Source organism: Pituophis catenifer, unplaced genomic scaffold (genome assembly GCF_029215685.1).
Source record: "Pituophis catenifer annectens isolate HBS135680 unplaced genomic scaffold, rPitCat1.0.hap2 SCAF_14, whole genome shotgun sequence".
NCBI classification, from domain to species: domain Eukaryota; kingdom Metazoa; phylum Chordata; class Lepidosauria; order Squamata; family Colubridae; genus Pituophis; species Pituophis catenifer.
In genome coordinates, this window is record NW_027256894.1 from 8,370,085 (window position 1) to 8,392,027 (window position 21,943).

General features: G+C 43.3%; 1 protein-coding gene across 1 annotated transcript in view; it reads left to right on the plus strand.

Moving 5' to 3' along the window:
* The window catches only part of SLCO3A1 (solute carrier organic anion transporter family member 3A1), a 152,604-nt gene that overhangs the window by 91,496 nt on the left and 39,165 nt on the right, over positions 1 to 21,943 (plus strand). The window contains exon 3 of the mRNA XM_070953592.1: positions 21,624 to 21,722. Within this exon, the coding sequence (XP_070809693.1) occupies positions 21,624 to 21,722 (99 nt within the window). The remainder of the gene's footprint in view (positions 1 to 21,623; positions 21,723 to 21,943) is intronic.

Consider the following 21,943-nt stretch of genomic DNA (forward strand, 5'->3'; position numbering starts at 1 on the left):
CCGTTACTTGTCCCAGCTTCTGCCAACCTAGCAGTTCGAAAGCACGTAAAAAATGCAAGTAGAAAAATAGGGACCACCTTTGGTGGGAAGGGAACAGAGTTCCGTGCACCTTTGGCTTTTAGTCATGCCGGCCTCATGACCACGGATATGTCTTCGGACAGCGCTGGCTCTTTGGCTTTGAAACGGAAATGAGCACCGCCCCCTAGAGTCAGGAACAACTAGCACATATGTGCAAGGGGAACCTTTACCTTTTTATATAAATAAATAGTCCTTGACTTGAAAGAGTTTGTTTATGGACTGAAGTTACAACGGCACTGAAAAAAGCAACTTGTGACCGTTTTTCACAGTTATGACCGTTGCAGCATCCCTGTGGTCACGTGATCAGATGCCTGGCAACTGACTCGTATTTATGACAGTTGCGGCATCCCGGGGTTACGATCCCTTTGGCGACCATCTGACGAGCAAAGTCAATGAGGAAGCCACAGTCACTTAACAGCTGTGTTACTAACTTAACAGTTCACTTAATGACCGGTTCAAGTAAGGTCGTAAAATGGGGCAAAGCTCACTTAACAAATGTTTCACTTGACAACAGAAATTTTGGGCTCAATTGTGTAAGGAGGGGTATGTGTAAATAAATTAAGGTTCGACCACTACCCAGGAACTTTAGTGATAAGAATGAATAAAAGAAAAGGGATTAAGAAGGGGTTTAGGTTAACCAAGAAACTGGTGCTGAATTGAAATCTCCCTATTTTTGCTTCTGTGAAGATAGAAAAAGCTGGTGAATCCTTCTTAGTCCTTCTGTCCATCAGGAGCGCCTAATGTTTTGTTGTTACTTTGTCCAAGAGTTTACAAGTCAGTGCTGGCTTAGATGTCTTGTTACTACATGAACGAATGGTTGCAGAAATTGATGGAGTTGGCTAAAATGGCAAAACTGCCGGTTTTGCCATTTGATTAATGGTCACACTTATGACCATTGCCATGGTCATGTGACATTTTCATTCGGATGCTTTTGACAACTGATTCATATTTATGACGGTTTGCAGTGTCTGTTCTGCCCCAGCTACGGACCCGAAAGAACACAGTACACACAAAATCCGTTCAAACCTTAGTTTACTAAATAAACCAGTTTTTTACAACAACGGCTGTTAATTAACTGCATTAACAGCTGCCAAGAATTCAAAGAATAACACTGAAAACTTACTGTAGTTGGCAGAATGCCCAGAAGCAATTTGCAGGAAGCTGATAAGATAAGCAAGACAAGACACAAAGGTATGTGAACTAAGTTGTTCCCTGCAAATTGATTCAGTCGGTGTTCCTCCTTAAATAGGCTAAGGGAGTGGCCAATTAGCCCCACGCCTTACTCTCGAGGAGACCTCCTCCTAAGGAGCCACTCCTGCCTTTTGGCAGCTCTGCGTGCCCGTGCATCGAGAAGAGGCTCCTCCTCTTCTTCCTCTTCACTTATGGGAGCTTCTGGAGGTTCTGAAGGCCCTGGCTGAATCCCTGCCTCTGGCACCACATCTTCTCCAGCATCCTCATTATCCGACTCGAGTGCCAGCTGCACAGGCTGCTGGCGCAGCACCACACCAGCCTCCTCGCTGTCTGAATCAGCTACTAGCTGCCCTGGCCGCTGATGGGCCACAACAGTGTCCCGCGGTTGCGTGATCATCTTTTGCGACCTTCTGACCAGCAAAATCAATGGGGGAAGCCGGATTCACTTAACAACCTGGTTACTAATTTGACACCTGCAGTGATTCCCTTAACAAACGTGACAGAGAAAAGTCGCAAAATGGTGCAAAACTCACTGAACAAATTTCTCACTTAGCAGGATGAATGCGGTTGTAAATCGAGAACTACCTGCGGCAAAATATTTGTCTGAAGATAAAATGATTGAGTTCGTGCTAAGTTAAGCCATTTCTTATTGTAACTATGGCTTGTTGAACTAGGCTGAACAGACCTGGTTCATCCACAATACTAAATCAAAGCTTGGCAGCCATTTCAGCCTCGACTACACAGCTTTGGGGGGATTTTTTGCAATGAAAGTATGTGTGTTACCACTGAAATGTACCCTCCCTCCTTTGCATGAGACTATATAAATAAATTCCTGCTCAAAATGATTGTAATTATTAGCCAGCGAATGGTTCATTTAGTTAGAACTTTAAATGAACAAAGTAAAACTGACTTTTAAATGCAGAGTGTCCGATTGGACAAACATGAGCAAGGGTATTTTGCTAGCTGTGTTGTGGGACTCAAAAGTTCAATAGAAAAGTCTGACGGAAAAGAAAACTTCAGGATTAAAAACAAAGCAGACATATGTAAACTGGAGGTCCTTTTCTGGATGTGAACAGCAAACTATGGTCTACACAAAGAGGGAAAAAAATGAGATTGGAATGAAAGCAGGAAAAAATGTAAAATCCAAGGTAAAAACAATTACATTGCAATGGCAGTATTCCAAGATACACAGAAGCAGGAAATATCAGAATTACAGTTTAAATAGGGAGGGAACAGTTAATTGTAAAACCAATGATGCAGAAATAGAAAATGTTCTGTATTTTTTCCTAGAGTGCTCTCTCTCACACACTCTCTCTCTCTCACTCTTTCTCTGTTTCTCTCTCTCTTTCTGTTTCTTTTTCTCTTTTTCTCTTTCTCTTTTTATCTGTTTCTCTGTGTTTCTCTCTCTCTCCCTCTTTCTTTGTTTCTCTCTCTCTTTCTCTTTTTTTATCTGTTTCTCTGTGTTTCTCTCTCTCTCCTTTCTTTGTTTCTCTCTCTCTTTCTCTTTCTCTTATCTGTTTCTCTGTGTGTCTCTCTCTGTGTGTTTCTCTCACTTTTTCAGTTTCTCTTTCTCTGTTTCTCTTTCTCTCTTTTTATCTGTTTCTCTCTCCCTCTCCCTCTTTCTCTGTTTTTCTCTCTCTCTTTCTGTTTCTCTTTCTCTGCTTCTCTTTCTCTTTTATCTCTTTTTCTGTGTTTCTCTCTCTCTCCCTCTTTCTCTGTTCCTCTCTCTCTTTCTGTTTCGCTTTCTCTGTTTTGCTTTCTCTGTCTCTGTCTCTGTCTCTGTCTCTGTCTCTCTCTCTCTCTCTCTCACACACACACTCCTCCATCATCACCCCCCACAACTATTAAAGTTCCTAATTCCATCCACTTCTGATGCATGTGCCAGAGTGTTCAGCCTCTTAAAAAGCCTCTGGGCTCCTGGACACCGGTGGGATTTTGAAAATGTCCATCCAAGGATTGGCCGTTCATAAATTGGCTACTTGGTGAAGGGGGAAAAGAATAAGGAGTGGGCTTGTGGGACAAGTGATCTGGCCAAGATAGTTCCAGAGATGAAATGCAGAAGTCCCCTTCCAGGTTTGGTTGGTTCTTGTACAGTCTGCTCAAAAGCACCAGGTTTCTTTCCAAGTGAAAACAAGACAATCTGGTGAGATAATTTGGTGCTGAGATGGGGAGACACAGGCAAAGTCTTTTGGGGAGCTTCCATGATTGAATGAGGGACTTGAACCTGTCTCTGCTGGCTCCTGGTCCAGCATTTTCCCCTCTACATCAGCCTGGGTCTGGAGCTGAGAAGGAAGACCTGGCCCATCCATAGGTCTTTGCAGGGGTGGGCTTCAAAAATTTAGCAAGGGGTTCTCTGCCCGCTTGTTGGGTGGGTGTGGCCATGGTGGGAGTGGCCTAGTCAGCCTTCTGCACCACAGTGGTGGGGGTGGGCATCATTTTTGCCCTCCCTGGGCTCCGGAGGTTTTCCTCAAGCCTCCGAAAATGGCCCATTTGCCAACTTCCGGTGGGACCAGGAGGCCTTTTTTTTGCTGTCCCCAGCCTCCAGAGCCTCTCTAGGAGTCTGGGGAGGGCAAAAATGGCCTTCCCCACCTCCTGGAGACCCTCCGGATGCCGGAAACAGCCCATTTGCCAACTTCCGGTGGGACTGGAAGTTGGCAAATGGGCCATTTTCCACCTCCGGAGGACCTCTGGGGGAGGGGAGGCCGTTTTTGCCCTTCCCAGACAGGCTCTGGAGCCAGGTGAGAGAGAAAAACAGGCCTTCCCCACCACCACCACCCCGAGACCCTCTGGAGGCAGGAAACAGCCTGTTTCCCTCCTTCTGGTGGGTCCAGAAGCCCCGAAAATCAGCTAATTATCAGTGAGCTCACATGCCCACTGATATGGCTATGCGTGCCATAGGTTCACCATCACGGATATAGGGTCTCCTGTTTGAGCAGGAGTTGGACTAGAAGACACCCCCCACCCCCAAGGCCCCTTCCAACTCTGTTATTCTGTCATTCTGACCTTCCCCAACTCAGTTCCTGGATGGAGAACTGATCTCAAATCCTACTCTTAGAATGGAATTTAGAGAATGTGTGGGTTCTTTTACAAAACATCTGACATGCTGCACGTATTGGCCTGAAGTATAGCGAGAACATTGTTCTGAAAGGAAATGCAAATAGGAACATACCCTGGGAGAGGAAATAGGGTTATAGAAATGCATACTTTGAGGGGATCGTTTATTTGGAAATGGCCGTTTCAATGCAGGTTTCAGCAATATATATATTGCAGATAGCTACGGCACGTATTTGAGGTAGAACTGAATTAAGAGCAAAACACACATCAAAGTGAATGGGAGTCACGTGGTTTATTCATCCTGTACTTGTTGCCCTGGCAACCAGTGATATTTTGGGGAGCTGCACACACACACACACACACACACACACACACACTCCTATTGAATCTTTTACCAACTTTCTGCACTCACAGAGGCCTTGTTGATAGTCAGAAAGGCTGCCTATATATTCACTCAGGGCTGGTGGCAGCTCCGAGTTACCATAGCTGATCAAGCCAACCACAGCTGTCTAATGGGAAATGCACATCTGTAGAGCTTCGGCCGAGAAGGAAGCTGGGAAAATGACCACCGTGTGTTGCAGATTGCATTTGCCACATTCAGCCATTTTGTTTTAGATATTTAGTCATTCATTCATTCATGGATGCCAAAAAAGTCAAGGACAAAAAAAATCCATTGGTGCAATCAAAATGCAACCTGTTTCTTATGTGTGGATGCATCATGCAAACAGGCAGAAGTTTGATCACTCTATTGCAGCAGACATTTTATCATTTTTTATCATATCTTATGGATTTCCTTCCTTCCTTCCTTCCTTCCTTCCTTCCTTCCTTCCTTCCTTCCTTCCTTCCTTCCTTCCTCCCTTCCCTCCTTCCTCCCTTCCCTCCTTATGTCCCTTCTTCCTTCCTTCTTTCCTTCTTCCTTCTTTTCCTCCCTCCTTCTACCTCCTTCCTCCCTTTCTTTTTTTGTCCTTCCTCGCTTTTCTTTTCTTTTCTCTCCCATTCTCCTTCCTTCCTTCCCTCCATTCCTCCCTTTGTCCGTCCCTCCATTCCTCCCTCTGTCCCTCCCTATCTCTGCCCTTCTTCCTTTCCATCCCTCCTTCCTCTTTCTCTCCTTCCTTCCTTGCTTTCTTCCTTCCCTTTCTTTCTGTCTTTTCCTTCTTTCCCTTCCTCCTTCCTCTCCCTTTCTCTGGTCGTCCTTTTTTCTCCTCTCCTTTTCTCTCCTTCCTTCCTTCCCTCCCTCCCTCTCCCTCCCTCTCTCCCTCAAATGTGATTCTAACGTAAGAAGAAACAAAAGTATCTGTGCTAAAAACTAAAAATGCATTACATTGAAGGACATTCCCATGTCAACATCTAATGGGCCAGCCCAATGTTTCAGTTTTTCATGTTGTTCACCTTGTTGCTACAGAGATTTCCCACCCACACTCCCCTTATCTTCCTAAAGATGTCTTTGCCCAGACTTTCTCCAATCTTCAGCCTCTGTCTCCAAGCTTGTATCAATGTCCAGTTGAAGCCATTTAGATTCCCACTGGAAGAAGAAGAAGAAGAAGAAGAAGAAGAAGAAGAAGAAGAAGAAGAAGAAGAAGAAGAAGAAGAAGAAGAAGAAGAAGAAGAAGAAGAAGAAGAAGAAGAAGAAGAAGAAAGCAAACTATTAAAGGGAATCAGTCAGCATCATCTCTCATTAATTAACAGCTTCAGGCGATTTCAGAATCTGTCAGGATGACCTTCACGTTTGTCCTTAAAATAGTTAGAAGTGAGCCCACAGCTTTGCCAATGTTTCTTGATTTTTTTTCCCTTTGTTCAAGTTTTTCCGTCTTCATTCTTTGGAAAACAGCAGGAGAAGCAGATACAGTTCAAAGTAAAGATAAATCGGCATCTCCTTTTTCAACCAGCTTCCTTGCCCCCTGTTTGAACTGCTGTGAGAGAAATCCAAAAGCTGTACTCACCTGTCTCAAAGTTTTAGGAAACAAAAGCCAAGAAGCCCACTAAAAATGGCATCCTTCGTTCATTTATTTGTTGTTAATGTGCCTCTGCATTTTCAGTTGCATGACTCTAAAGCAATGTCCCCCAATCTTTTGGGTACCAGGGACCGGTTTGGGGGCGAGAGTTTTTTCCCCAACGGACCTGAAGGGGCGTAACTTTGCGTGCTGCCTGCTTGCATCTCCCGGATAGGGTTTCACTTGTTTGCGTGGCCTGGTTTCTGGCAATACGTGGCCCGGTGCTAGTCTGCAGCCCTGGGATTGGGGACTCCTGCTCTAAAGGCAGCTTTTCTCAACCTTGGTAATGAGGGAAGAACACCCCCCCCCTTAGAAGAATGAAATATTTTGAGAAATATTAAAAAGGCAGAATATTCTATTTCCCTAAAGGAGGGATGGAGAAACATGCTCTTGGAGACAGAAAGATAACATCCCCCACCTTCCTTAATAGCCCCCAGCAGATTTTTTTGCCTATTAAGAAAGACTGGGCCATCCTATCTATTTTTATTTTTTTTTATTTGATTTATATGCCGCCCTTCTCCGGAGACTCAGGGCGGCTTACAATGCGTTAAGCAATAGCCTTCATACTTTTGTATATTTATACAAAGTCAGCTTATTGCCCCCACAAACTGAGTCCTCAATTTACCTACTTTAGAAAGGATGGAAGGCTGAGTCAACCTTGAGCCTGGCAAGATTCGAACTTACTAACTGCAGACAGCTGGAGTTAAATTACAATGCATTAGTCTGCTGAGCTATCCAGGCTCCTCTATATCCTATCTATAAAACAAAAGACCTTCAACTCCAGGATGATGGGATTAAGACATGACCCTACCCTATCACGACATAATAGGATTAACCCACTAGCAGCAGAGCTCACCACATTGCACAATCTCCTAAGGGCATTGCATCAGAGTTCAAACTTCAACCAAACCTGAGAGTTCAGACAACCTACAGAGCCAGCTATGACCCCTACAACAAGCAATAGAATACATGTTCTTGCACAGGAACAGGAAGCTCAAGTGCAAAGCCCAAGAGAAGGTATAAATACCCCTCACTCTCAACTCCATGTGGTCAGCAGCTCAGGACCTCAAACCCACGTGGGTTCTGCTTCATCATTAAACCATCTTTCCAATCAGCACCCATGTTTCCAGTGTCTTTCTCCCGGCTTGGAACTGAACCAGATGGATATTTCTTCCAACAGTAACTTTAAGATGGATGCATCTCAACTCCTAGGACCGTGATGGCGAACTTATGGCACGCATGCCACAGCTGGCACATAGAGCCTTCTTTCTGGGCACGCGAGCCATCACCCAGCTCAGCTCCACTGCGCATGCGCCCACGTGCCTCCTGCCAGCCAGCTGATTTTTGGGATGCGCACGGGGTGGGGCACATGCGGGAGACACGTGCACATGCGCAGGGGGGGTCATGCACGCATGTGCAGGAGCAGGGGGGAGCGTTTGCATGCGCGGGGGGCATGGGGAGCATGGGGGGTGCGGTGTCCCCCCCGGCCCCTTTTTGGGCCCAGGAGGCTGCAGGGAGGCCTGCTAGGCCAAAAATGAAATGCGGAGGGGTCGTAGATGCATATGCGGGGGGGTTGGGGTTAGCGGGGGGGACCATGCGTGCATGTGCAGGGGGGTGCATTGCATTATGGGTGCTGGCACACACATGCGCTATTGCGCGTGCGTGTGTGCGCACTTTTGGCACACGACAAGAAAAAGGTTAGCCATCACTGTCCTAGGATTCCCCACCCAGTATAGGAATGAAAGCTTTAAGCTTGCTAACATGCTATCATTGTTGACATTTTAAAACAGTAGCAATGTTTATATTAACAAATCCATTAAAGTGTTCACAAGAGTTAAAGTTCCTTCAGTTCAATTTAATTCTAGCTTTGGGAAGATGGCGCGGTGCATGTCAAGTTATCAGTTGTACCCCACAACAGTGTGATTCAACCAGGAACAAAATTAATAAGTAGAAAAATAACAGTTAAAATTGCAGAACGACAATAAAATCAATAAATCTGGCCCCATGGTACCATTACAGCTTCAATAAGAATAACACTTTTCTGACTATAAAATTCTAAACCTATTAATGTTATATCTCTTGCCATCTGACTTTGCTGGTAAGATTTACAACAAAACAGTTCTACCAGCTACCTCTGCAAACTGCCAGGTGCAGGCCATAATTTGGAAAATGTTACACTATTCTAATGAGTAGAATTAGACTGATCATAAGAATCAAACCTGTTTGTATACACACACACACACACACACACACACCCTGTTTCCCCTAAAATAAGACATCTGATAATAAGCTCAATCGGACTTTTGAAAGCATGTGCTAAAAATAAGCCCCCCCTGAAAATAAGCCCTTCCTGAAAATATTTAAATGCATGCGCAGCTAGTCCCCGCCATTTTGTCTGGTTAGGGTTAGGGCAGGGGTCTGCAACCTTAAACACTCAAAGAGCCATTTGGCCCCGTTTCCCACAGAAAAGAAAACACCAGGAGCCACAAAACCCTTCCCGTGCCTGACTATTTCTTGAGCGGCCATAAAACTAGCCTATGTAGTTGAATTAAATGTTCTGTTTTCTTCTGAAACTTTTCTTTTCTTGGGTTTATCCATGGTTGGCCTACCGGGGGTTGAAAAGCTCAATAAATAGTGTGCCATCGGGTGTCGCACATTGGCGGTTGTGACGCATATTTTGAGTGACAGGGAACCACATTAGAAGGGTGAAAGAGCCACATGCGGCTCCAGAGTCGCAGGTTGCTGACACCTGGGTTAGGGAGACAGAGCTGGAAATCAGGTAAGACAGCAAGAGGAGCCCCATCTTGCTCCATGTTTTTTTTTTTTTTTAATTTGATTTATATGCCACCCTTCTGCGAACACTCAGGGCGGCTTACAATGTGCTCAGCAATAGCCTTCATCCTTTTGTATATTTATACAAAGTCAGCTTATTGCCCCCACAAACTGGGTCCTCATTTCACCTACCTTAGAAAGGATGGAAGGCTGAGTCAACCTTGAGCCTTGGCGAGATTCGAACCCTGCAATAATTGCAGGCAGCTGGTCTTAATAAGCTTAATAACAGGGTGCCTTAAACCCCTGTACTACCAAGGCTGTTCCCCAAAATAATAAGACATCCCTGAAAATAAGGCCAAGCACTTGTTTTGGGGTTCAAAAAAATATAAGACAGGGTCTTATTTTTGGGGAAACACAGTATATATTTTTATTAAGGATTTATCAGAAAAAAATAAAGAAAAATCAGAGAGAAGTGCAAGAAAAAAAATAGAAAAGAAAGAAAAGATACAAAAAAAGTAGTTTATTATTTTCTTTGCAGCAGTTTTAAGTACAATTATCAATTTACCCTTTTACTTTATGACTACAACTTAACTTTCTTGTTCTGTAATCTATGCTATCTAAATCAATGAAACCATAAATCATAAGTTCATTTTTTTCCCCCAGCGTCATGTAAAAAGTCCAGAAGGGGTTTCCAGTCAGCAATAAATGCAAACATTGTCTTTTCACTGATCAAAGAAGTTAATTTAGCCATCTCGGCAAGTTCTATCAGCTTCATCCACCATTCCTCCATTGTGTGTAATGCCGAATCTTTCCATCTTTGGGCACGCCAAGCCCTTTGATGATCAAACATCAATCGCTTCATGCGTTCTAATGGAAGAAATTCAGAGTTAGTGCCTGCCTTTCTCTGCCTTCCTCTGTCATTGCCTTCAAAAGGTGTGAACGAGTAAGGAAAAAAAATGCAAAAAAAAAAAAGGGGGCTACTAATTCGCAGAATGAGAGAGGAGGAGGTGGTGGAAATACCTCTCCCACGGAGCATCTGTTGTGTGTGTAAATAGATCTTTGTTTGGTTCCTGTCATTTCCAGAGAAGAGAAGGAATAACTTCATCTGCAAACCTAGAGAATTTGGTTTCCACATTGCCCTAGTTGGGAGAGTATACTGAAGAAATGGCTACTGGCTATGTGGTCACAACTCGTTCAGAAATTAATCATGTAGGCCAACTTCAGAATCTGGGTGGTGAGTGATTACTAGGCAGAGAAAGCCAGCTGGAGGCTGAAACCTATGAAGAATGATTGCATGAATTGGGTATGTCTAACCTAGGGAAAAGGGACGTGGTGGCTCAGTAGCTAAGATACTGAGCTTGTTGATTGAAAGGTCAGCAGTTCGAATCCCTAGTGACGCGTAACAGGGTGAGCTCCTGCTACTTGTCCCAGCTTCGGCCAACCTAGCAGTTCGAAAGCACATAAAAAAGGCAAGTAGAAAAATAGAGACCACCTTTGGTGGGAAGGTAACAGTGTCCCGTGTGCCTTTGGCGTTGAATCATGCCGGCCACATGACCACGGAGAAGTCTTCAGACAGCGCTGGCTCTTCGGCTTTGAAATGGAGATGAGCACCGCCTCCTAGAGTTGGGAACGACTAGCACATATGTGTGAGGGGAACCTTTACCTTTACCTTAATCTAGGGAAAAAACAGACTAGGGGTGACATGATAGCAGTCTTGCAATATCTCAGGGGCTGCCACAAAGAAGAAGGAGTCAACCTATTTTCCAAAGCACCAGAAGGCAGGACAAGAAGCAATAAATGGAAACTAATCAAGGAGAGAAGCAACCTAGAATTAAGGAGATATTTCCTAACCCTGAGAACAATCAACCAGTGGAACAGCTTGCCTTCAGAGGTTGTGGGTGCTTCATCACTGGAGGCTTTTAAGAAGAGATCTGAAATGATGTAGGATTTCCTGCTTATGCAGGGGGTTGGACTAGAAGTCCTCCAAGGTCACTTCCAATTCCGTTATTCTATTATTTTGTTAATTCTTATCCCACTGGGGTATATGTGCTTACTCCTTGTGCTTACTCATCACATGCATGTACTCTTGGGGGCCATTAAAATGCATCCTCTTCTTGATACCATCTTCCCTCCAGCAAATATGAAAACTACCTGGCTTTTTCTACTTGTGTTTAGTCTCAAGTGAAGAACTCGAGTGAGATCACCTCTTGCCAGGGGACTTTTTCAATGCTATCCCACAAAGAGCTGTCTTCTCCTTGGGAAATGGTTGGAGGACTTCTCAAAGAAATTCAGAGAAAACTATTGCCTGATTTCTCTGGTCCTAATTCAGATGGAGAAATCAAAAAAGGCTGTTGGGGTTGTCTTCCGGGATGAACCCAACCTTTGAAGTTGTCCGCATAACCAAAGGAACCGAAGCAACCATCAGCCGTCAAGTCCTTGTGATGTTGTGGACAACAGTAATTATTCTGCACTTTGGAAGAACTCTCGGCCGTGAACTGGAGAATCGGTTCAAAGCCCAACTCTAGGCAGGTGGGTCACAAGTTGACCCCCAGCTTCTATGCTACAGAATGTCCAGGAGCAACAATCTACAGAAGTGGCCAAAATTGTGGAAACCTTTTGGAAAAAGTGTACTTTCTAAAACTAGAAAATACTACTACTTTTTTTTTTTTTGAGTAGTACCATACAATTATATATCAATGGAAAGATAATTTAATCAAGAATGTAATGCAGTAACTTTTATGAAGGATTTGCTCTTAGAATAGCAGTTACAGTATATAGAAGAAAAGTGAAACACTTGGCAAAAACAGGATATACAAAAATTATCACCCTGTCAGTTAATACTTAGTTGGGTAACCTTTATTTATTTATTTATTTATGTATTGGTTCAATTTATATGCCGCTATTTTCTGGAGACTCAGGGTGGCTTACAATGCGTTAAGCAATAGCCTTCATACTTTTGTATATACCTGCTTAGTAGGGCTTTCGGCCCCCCCAAGTGGTGTTCTTTTTTATACAAAGTCAGCTTATTGCCCCCACAAACCGGGTCCTCATTTTACCTACCTCGAAAGGATGGAAGGCTGAGTCAACCTTTAGCATGAATTACGGCCTTACAATGTCTTCCCATGGAGGGAACCAAGTCTTTTAGTTCTGCAGCTGTTACAATATGAAACCAAGATTGAATGATGGCTTCTATTAACTGGGTTTTATTGCTGGGTTGCTTCTGACTAACAAGTTTCTTTAGTCGGCTCCATAGATTTTCAATTGGGTGAAGGTCTGGGCTATTCCCAGGCCATTCCAGCAGTGGAATAGGATTATCTTGAAACTCCAAAAAAAAAAAAAGTGGTGTTATTAGCCATCAAATCTCAAAAAGACACTTTCCCCAAAAGGTTTCCACAATTTTGGCCACTACTGTACCATCTTCATTTAGGAAATGGAGGAGAACAAGCTTGCCTCGAAAGCTTTTTTTTTTTTTGGATGTCATGATGATACGGAAACCGTTATGACCAATTGTTCTCTGCTTGCACCCAACTCCTGGAGGCCACAGTTATTGTCTCCTCTGAATCCACTGATCTCCTCTGTGGCTAATGCAGTTCATTATATCCCAACTATCTTTCCATAGGGAGACACGTCCTTTCATTATCTACTACAGCAGCATGAAAATGTAGGACAAGTACAGATTATCTGGATCTTTAAAGAGGAGGCTGTTCCCACTGCCTGGAGAGGGACATTAGAAACTATTTCAGGATCTGGAGAAGCCACTGGGCAGGCGTCCGTGGCTTGTCCTCAGATTAGTTCTTGTTCAGCTTCTAGGAAACGGGAATTTCAAGTCTGTGGGTTAGGGTTTTTTTATGCTTGTGTCGCCTGCTTGTTTGGGGATAATAGAAGTACTTGTTTAAGCTGATCAGTTCAGATAGAATAGCATGGAATTACGACAAACAATGAAAATTTCCAACTCAACAGGTATGGGGATGGATGAATTCGGCAGCTTCCTTTTCCTATAAATTGGATTTCTTTTCTTTTTTTAAAAAAAATCTCAAGCCCTCCTGTCTTCTCTCCAGGTTACAAAAAGAAAACCTTACAGTGTTCCAAGTTCTTGTTTTAAAACGAGTCAGATTTAAGCAGGACAGTTATTCCTAACATGGAACGTAGCAGGTTTTATACAGGTGGACCTGGTGGTGGAATTCAATTTTTTTTTTACTACTGGTTCTGTGGGCATGGCTTGATGGGCATGGTGTGGCTTGGTGGGCGTGGCAGGGGAGGGATACTGCAAAATCTCCATTCCCACCTCACTCCAGGGGAAGGATACTGCAAAATCCCCATTCCTACCCCACTCCAGGGGAAGGATACTGCAAAATCCCCATTCCCTCCCCACTTCTGGGGGAAGGATACTGCAAAATCTCCATTACCACCCCATTCCAAGGGAAAATACTGCAAAATCTCCATTCCCACCCCACTCTGGGGCCAGCCAGAGGTGGTATTTGCCGGTTCTCCGAAGTACTAAAAATTTCCGCTACCGGTTCTCCAGAACCTGCTGAATCGCATCCCTGAGGTGGGATGCGATTCAGACGTGAATTTAAATTAAATGCTTCCAGCATCATGTAGATGCTGCCTGAATCTTTAGTTGCTAAGCATACAAAATATCCCTGACTACATGGACACAATCTATTCCTATCCCCCCCACCCCCACACACACACACTGGAATATATCTTAAAATGTGTGTCGTTGTTTTTTTTTCATGTGCACAAACGAAGGAAAGGTTAAAATGACATAGATCAGCATCAGCTAGTCAACACTGCCCAATCTCAGAAGGTTGAAAGAAGGAGGAGGAGGAAGATTATTTATGCACAAAAATGGAAGGCCATTGTATTCCCACAGTGGACGAATGGTTGCAAAAGTTGATGGAATTAACTTTTAACTGGAATTAGAGATGGAATTAACTGAATTAACTGGAATTAGAGATGGCTAAATTGACTGCTTTTGATTAAAGAAAAGAACACCATGAATTTTGTTTCTCCTTGGAAACCGTTCCTGGACTTTGTGCTTGAAGTGGGGGAAAAAAATGAAACTCTGATTTCTGGTTTTGATGAGTAGATAGATTTGTTGTTATAGAAATAATGTCCATTCAATGACCACATAAACCCTTGTGGGGTGGAGTCTGGGCAACTGAATGGAGCTAAGTGTTGACTGACCGGATGCCCTTCCTGTCACCAATGTGGAGTTATATTCAGCAGATATATTCTCATCGTACCCAGAGAGAGAAATATCTGCCTCTACCTAGGATCGAACTCACAGCCTCCTGACTGTGAGGCGAGAGCTCCACCTCTAGGCCACCGCACCACTCATTTGTTGTTATAGAAATGGATAAGTCAAAGTACTACCTGTACTTTGTTTCTCACCCTTTTCACCTGTCTCTCTTCACCTGCCTTTCAACATCTAATAAATTTTAACTGCCTTCTGTGCAAAATCAAACCCATCAGAACGTGGAACTTGGACAGTTTGCAAACAGCTTCCCTTTTAATCCACAGCTTTCCATCTGTTGAGATTTCTGTCTGTTGATAGTTTTGCAAAGATGCCATCAATCCTTTTTGATAGCATGTCACACGGAGGGGGCAGGATTTTAATGAGTTCCTCAACCATTTACAATGAACATATTTTTTTCCAATTATAGAGAAATACATTTTCAATATATTGGTCGGTAATTTCAAATGGGGTGTGTTTGGGAGCAATTAATCATTTGGTTTTTATTTTTGTATCTCTCTCCCTAAATTGTATAGCGCACGCACATACACACCTTCTACTGTGTTTCCCCGAAAATAAGACCCTGTCTTATATTTTTTTGAACCCCAAAATAAGCACTGGGCCTTATTTTGGGGGAGGACTTATTATTTTGGGGTGCATGGAGGAAACCAGAGGAAATGGTGGGGACCGGTTGCGCATGCATTTAAATATTTTCAGGGAGGGCTTATTTTCAGGGGGGGCTTATTTTAGTGCATGCGCTCAAAAGCCCGATTGGGCTTATTAACAGGGGATGTCTTATTTTAGGGGAAACAGGGTAGTGTTGTTGTTATTAGTTGCAAAGTCGTGTCCGACCCATCGCGACCCCATGGACAACGTTCCTCCAGGCCTTCCTGTCCTCTCCCAACCTCTGGAGTCCATTTAAGTTCACGCCGATTGCTTCACTGACTCCATCCAGCCACCTCGCTCTCTCTCCTTCTTTTGCCCTCAGTCGTTCCCAGTATTAGGCTCTTCTCCAGTGAGTCCTTACTTCTCATTAGGTGGCCAAAGCGTTTGAGTTTCATCTTCAGGATCTGGCCTTCTAAAGAGCAGTCAGGGTTGATCTCCTCTAGGACTGACCGGTTTGATCGCCTTGCAGTCTAAGGGACTCGCAGGAATCTTCTCCAGCACCATCTTTCTAGTGTAGGAGCCCTAAATTTACAGGGGAAAAAATTCTTATGGCATCTTATGACAATAAAGTTGTTGTTGTTGTTGTTGTTGTTGTTGTTGTTGTTGTTGTTATTATTATTATTATTATTATTATTATTATTATTATTATTATTATTATCTTCCTATTTCCAAGTAATTTCTTTTCTGTATTTTAGCCTAGCATTCCAATGGTACTTTGGTGAAAATGCCTTCTTGTATGTTGCCAATGCAAAAAAACTTCAGCTGTTAATAGGCAGGGCTAAGTATGCCCTTTTCATTGAATTACAAGAAACTCCCCAAAGAAATTTGGTCCCTGGAATTGCTCACTAGCATCCTGAGAGCTGAGCTGAACCCAACAACCAGGAAGAATTAAATTATAAATAGTTGAATTATCCAATCTGGAACCTTATTTAGGAAGGTGAATCAATCGTGATGCATCTGTACCCCCAATGCATATTTGCTTATTAAAATAACACCTGGTCTCTCTCTGTTTCATCCTATATATTCCATTTTTGCTGTCTTCCAGATGCTTAGTTAATTAGCTTTAACGAGGATGAAACGGCCTCCTTGAGATTCCATTTCATTTCTTGAAGTTCTGGCTATTGATCTCTTTGTTCCTCCAGAGTCCAGTCTCGGGGGAAGGCCACTGATCTCTTTGTGTCCCTTTGTTTTGAAGTCTATAACTCAAGGCCTGCATTGTGGACAGGATCTCTGAGTCACAGCGTTAAAAAGCTCCTGGGGTTTGTTTGATCCACAGTTTGTTTTACCCATTCTTTACAGGGTTTATATTTCCTGCTCCGGTGACTCTTCCATATGGCAGAGCAAAACAAACACACTCAGTTCACCTCCCTTGTAAACCACCTGGCCTCTCCATCATCACTCAGCCAAAAGCTTTTTTTGGTGTGGTTTTTTTTTTTTTTTGGTCGGGGGGGGATACATACAAGAAATATTGTCAACAATGATAGAATAAGATGTCCCCGTTTTGAACTGGTAGCTATAAAGCCGAAAGGCTGGTGTTTGCTCCACTCTCTGGCCATTTGAAAAGTCAGATCCGACTTGGAAACAAATAAATAAATAAATATACAGGCAATCAGCGGTGTTGTGATGCCTACCAGAATCCTTCCTTCTTTGCAATTGACAGTTAGTAATAGGGAACCAGAGAAAGCTGGGCCTTTAACACTCAATCAGGCTGCAGCTAGGATAATGAAGCAGGAGAAAAAACTGCTGCCCTCCAATCAGGACACAGAGTTGCAGGCTAACCAGCATACGTCAGCAGCAGCGAACATAGAAAAGCGACAACTCCGATCTCGCAACATACCCACAGCTTCTAAACTGAAAGTCGGGGCCCGATGATGACAAATTAGAGAGCTTGTCGAAACGTTGCCGAAAAGAAAACTTTTAAAGTGTTGGTTAGGATTTTAGCCAGAGTCTCAAAAGACCTTACAAAGTGTTTTGTTGGGATTTTGGAGGATTTTAAGCTGGGATTTTAGCCAGGCTTGTAAGTATTTCAATTAACAGTTTTTTAATGATGCGGGAAAACACCCGAGATTTTAACTTTTTACATATAAATTCTGAGCTTTGCATCCTATTATTTTTCCCCTTCATTTTCTAAATTCCTTATCCCCCCCCCCCGGATCTCCCAACCGGAGAACTGGACAGTGAAATGTTCTGACTATCTTTTGACTTTTCAGACCAAGATTATACAGTTTATGGTACAACTTCTGTCCCTCAATCATTGCTGTACCTGTGGATGTTTGCAGGAGAGGTGTGTAGGGGACAAATGAGCATCGTAATATCATGATGTAAGTTCCAAGTTTTCTGCACTTGTGTCTCGATTTGCAGACATGTGCATAAGGGACAGAGTTTGCATGATGACCCTGGTCTGGTCATTTCAATAAGCCTATAGATTCTGCAGACCCTTATTTCAATAAACCTATAGATTTTGCAGATATTTCTGATCCCTTCAAGCCATTGGTCCCTTCACATGCATTTCATGGTGAAATCCTTGCAATGCTCTGGATGCTGCAGAATCTGGCCTCTATCTGGAGGACTAGGAACTTGGTTCAGTTGATCAGCAAACAGTATAACAGGGTCCCACTTAACCAACTCAAATCTGGAAGAGAAGATTATATAAAAGTTGATGATTTCCTTACAGATGTTTCATTATCGGAAGTAGGTAACATTATCAGTGCTAACAAAAAAACATTAAAGCTCAGAAAGCATCGAGGACCCCATATTTCAACCCTGAGCTACAAATATTCTCCTTTATTAGTTGGTAATTTGTCAGTCTTTTAAGAAAGTTCTCTTCTCAAGTCCAACCCCTAGTCCTTCCCCTCCACCCCAGTGTCAGCAATCATGAATGTCAGGGGATTTCCAGAACTTCAGGCAGGCTGTTTTTACACTTTACCTGAAATTGCAAAAGATTGATCCTGGAAAAGTATACCTTGGGGTTGTGATTCCCACCCATGTTCCTCTTTTTTCCCCACCCTCAATCTTTCTCTTTTTTCCTTCTCTCCCTCTTCTTTTGCTTTAGCATCCTCTAGTGGTAGGATCTTAGATAGGAGGAAAAAGGCTTCAAAATTTCCTTCATAGGAATAGCCAATGATTAGTCCAATTTTGCACTGGGTTTATTTAACACATTAATTTCCCTCAAATTAATGCTCAATAGTAGTAACTGTGAGAGGGATCTTGGAGTCCTAGTGGACAACCGTTTAAATATGAGCCAGCCGTGTGCAACAGCTGCCAAAAAAGCCAACACAGTTCTAGGCTGCATAAACAGAGGGATAGAATCGAGATCACGTGAAGTGTTAATACTACTTTATAAGGCCTTGGTAAGTATTCCACACTTGGAATATTGCATTCAGTTTTGGTCGCCATGATGTAAAAAAGATGTGGAGACTCTAGAAAGAGTGCAGAGAAGAGCAACAAAGATGATGAGGGGACTGGAGGCTAAAACATATGAAGAACGGTTGCAGGAACTTGGTATGTCTAGTTTAATGAAGAGAAGGAGTAGGGGAGACATGATAGCAGTGTTCCAATATCTCAGGGGCTGCCCCAAAGAAGAGGGAGTCAAGCTATTCTCCAAAGCACCTGAGGGCAGGACAAGAAGCAATGGGTGGAAACTAATCAAGGAGAGAAGCAACTTAGAACGAAGGAGAAATTTCCTGACAGTGAGAACAACTAATCAGTGGAACAACTTGCCTGCAGAAGTTGTGAATGATCCAGCACTGGAAGTTTTAAGAAGATGTTGGATAACCATTTTTCTGAAGTGGTGTAGGGTTTGCTGCCTGGTCAGGGGGTTGGACTAGAAGACCTCCAAGGTCCCTTCCAACTCTGTTATTCTAATTCTAATTCTTAAAAAATGGAGCCCCTCCAGGCACCTTGTAATCTGATCTTCTCTTACCTGATCGGGTCCAAACCCCAGGTCTGAAATTTGTCCGTCATACAAATAGTCCTTGACTTACAACAGCAATTGGGACCAGAATTTTTGTTGCTATGCAAGGTGATTATTCAATGGGTTGCACCCAATTTTATCAGATTTTATGGCATAGTTGTTAAGTGAATCACTGCAGTTAAGTAAGGATCATAGTCATTAAGCGAATCTGACCTCTCCAATTGACTTTGCTTGTCAGAAGCTTTCTGGGAAGGTCACAAATGTTGACTTATATGCCGGTTGTCAAGTCCCTGATTTTGATCATGTGACCATGAGGACTCTGGGACAATCATGTGATATTATATGCTAGTCGTTCCCAACTCTAGGGGGCAGTGCTCCTCTCCGTTTCAAAGCCGAAGAGCCAGCACTGTCCGAAGACGTCTCCGTGGTCATGTGGCTGGCATGACTCAAGCCAAAGGCGCACGGAATGCTGTTACCTTCCCACCAAAGGTGGTCTCTATTTTTCTATTTGCATTTTTTACGTGCTTTTGAACTGCTAGGTTGGCAGAAGCTGGGACAAGTCACGGGAGCTCACCCTGTTAATGGCACTAGGGATTCGAACCGCTGAACTGCCGATCTTTCAATCAACAAGCTCAGCGTCTTAGCCACTGAGGCACTGCATCCCTTGCTGGTTCTTGTACTTGCTGGTAAACTGCCTCTGAACATGGAGGATCTATATTCTTACCCCTGAAAAGAATGATCAGGTCTTGTCATCTAAGAAATGCATCCATCATCTATCAAGCAAGAGGCATTGAAAGGGCTGAGTTGCTTGGCATAATTTATCTAGTGACTTTCTAATTAGGATTTTGACTAATCTGCTGGGAGCCGCTGACAATTAATATTGATGAGACCAGAAGAAAGAAATGGGAGGGGGGATGGATCAAAAACTAAATTTGATTTAATTTCACAGTAATTTGAATTTAGTTAACATGTCTCAATACGATCGTGCTCTGTGTATTTTAAGAGTGTTCTCTTTCCATCACGTTAAGAATTACAACTTGGTTGCAATTGGGGTGGGGGGCTATATACATTCAGCGTTTCCATGGAGCAAGATGGAGTGGGGGAAATGGGACATTCTTAGGTGGTTCATCTCCGCAATAACTTGAAAACAAGAGCAGGACCAAGTGCTCTGTTTGAAGGAGTGATTGCTAACTCTACTCAAAATTATTTACAAAATTAATATATGAGAAGGACAGGTTAGAATTCTACTGCGGGATGCTTGGTGATTTCTGAGCTTGGTTGTTCCTTTGCAGATATTTCATTACCCAATTAGGTAACATCATCCATGCTAGAAGGGAGTGGGGTTTGGTCTCTGTTTTGGAACTGATGATGTTGCCTAGTTGGGTAATGAAACATCTGCAAGAAACCAAGATCAGAGAGCACCAAGGACACCTCATTTCGGCCCTGAGCTACAAATATTCTCATCTATTAGAATTCTACTTCCTGCCTTGCAAGATTGGAGGTCCCAGGGAAAAAAAAAAAAAAAACCTTTCATTTTGTGACCCAAAGGTGCTTTTCCAAAAGACAAGTAGACTTTCTCGGTCGCAACACAAACAAGAGCAAAGAAAGACAGAAAACCAAGTTTTCTACCCTACAATATGAAAGAAAAACACAAAAGACCAGAAGAGAAAGGACAGTGACACGTCACAGAGAACTGACCGATGGGTGAGAAATCTGTCTAACAGAGAGCTTACTCAAACAGAAAAGAATGTTTTTATATCAAGAAAGTCCACTTGTCTTTTGGAAAAGCACCTTTGAGACAACCATGATCTGGATAATTGTGTTGTGGCCTGCTGGCGGCCAGCAAAGCTGGAAGCAGAGTTGGACAGTGAGGAGGTTGGGGAGGAACTTGGGCCAGTCCTGGGGGCTGGGGAAAGCTCGGATGAGGGCTCTGCATCAGAGGCAGAGAGGGAGCTAGACAGCAGTGAGGCAGAGGAACAGCTGGACCCTGTGTGCGCATGCGCAGAACTGCCAGAAAACAAGAACAATTAAGAAAGCAGGGTCGACTCAGGAGTAAAAGCCACACCTTGGAGGTGCTTGGCCCCTCCCATAGGAAACAAAAGAGGAGTGAACAGGGAGAGGGCTTTTGCAGGAAACAATTCATTGATTCTGTGACTCTGAGAAACTCTGTACCAAGTTTTGCCTTGTGCTGCGGTTGGAAACAAATTAGGTGGCAGCTTGCCAAACGAGATAAGGTGTGTTGAGAAATATTCCTTTTGAAAAACTATTTGGGCAAACCTTGCTGACTGTGAATGAACGTAATTCACAGTCGTGTAAATAAAAGAGGTTTGTTTTTTTTAAAATTTGATTTATATGCCGCCCTTCTCCGGAGACTCAGGGCGGCTTACAATGCGTTAAGCAATAGCCTTCATCCTTTTGTATATTTATACAAAGTCAGCTTATTGCCCCCACAATCTGGGTCCTCAATTTACCTACCTTAGAAAGGATGGAAGGCTGAGTCAACCTTGAGCCTGGGGAGATTCGAACCTGCAGTAATTGCAGTTTTGCCAGTAATTCCTGCCTCCTGCTTTTTAAACCGAGCCTATGTCAGAACGCATTGAGAATGTCCAATGGTGTGAGTTCCACACTCTCCAGAATGAAGTTTCCCGCCGACACCAGACATGGGACAGTCCCTTTTCTTGCCCTAATCTTCACTGTGTTATTCTGTGTTTCTTTGCAGGGATCCTGTTTACAATGCTGGTGTTTGGACCAGCCTGTGGATTTATCCTGGGATCTTTCTGTACCAAAATCTATGTGGATGCTGTCTTCATTGACACAAGTAGGTAATTTTGCCCCCCCCCCCCAGGGTTGCACGTAGAATAAGAAAATTCTTTTAACAACAGGCCATGAAGCGTCAAAAGAGAAAGAAGGAAGAAAAGTTTTGTGTTTTGAAAGATTTGTGGGTTGAAGCCAGATGTTATGCCTGCTGTCCAGCTTGTTTGAGTTTTATTTATTCCTAGGGGAACACTTAGCTAATCTTAAATGATCTTGGAAAAAAGT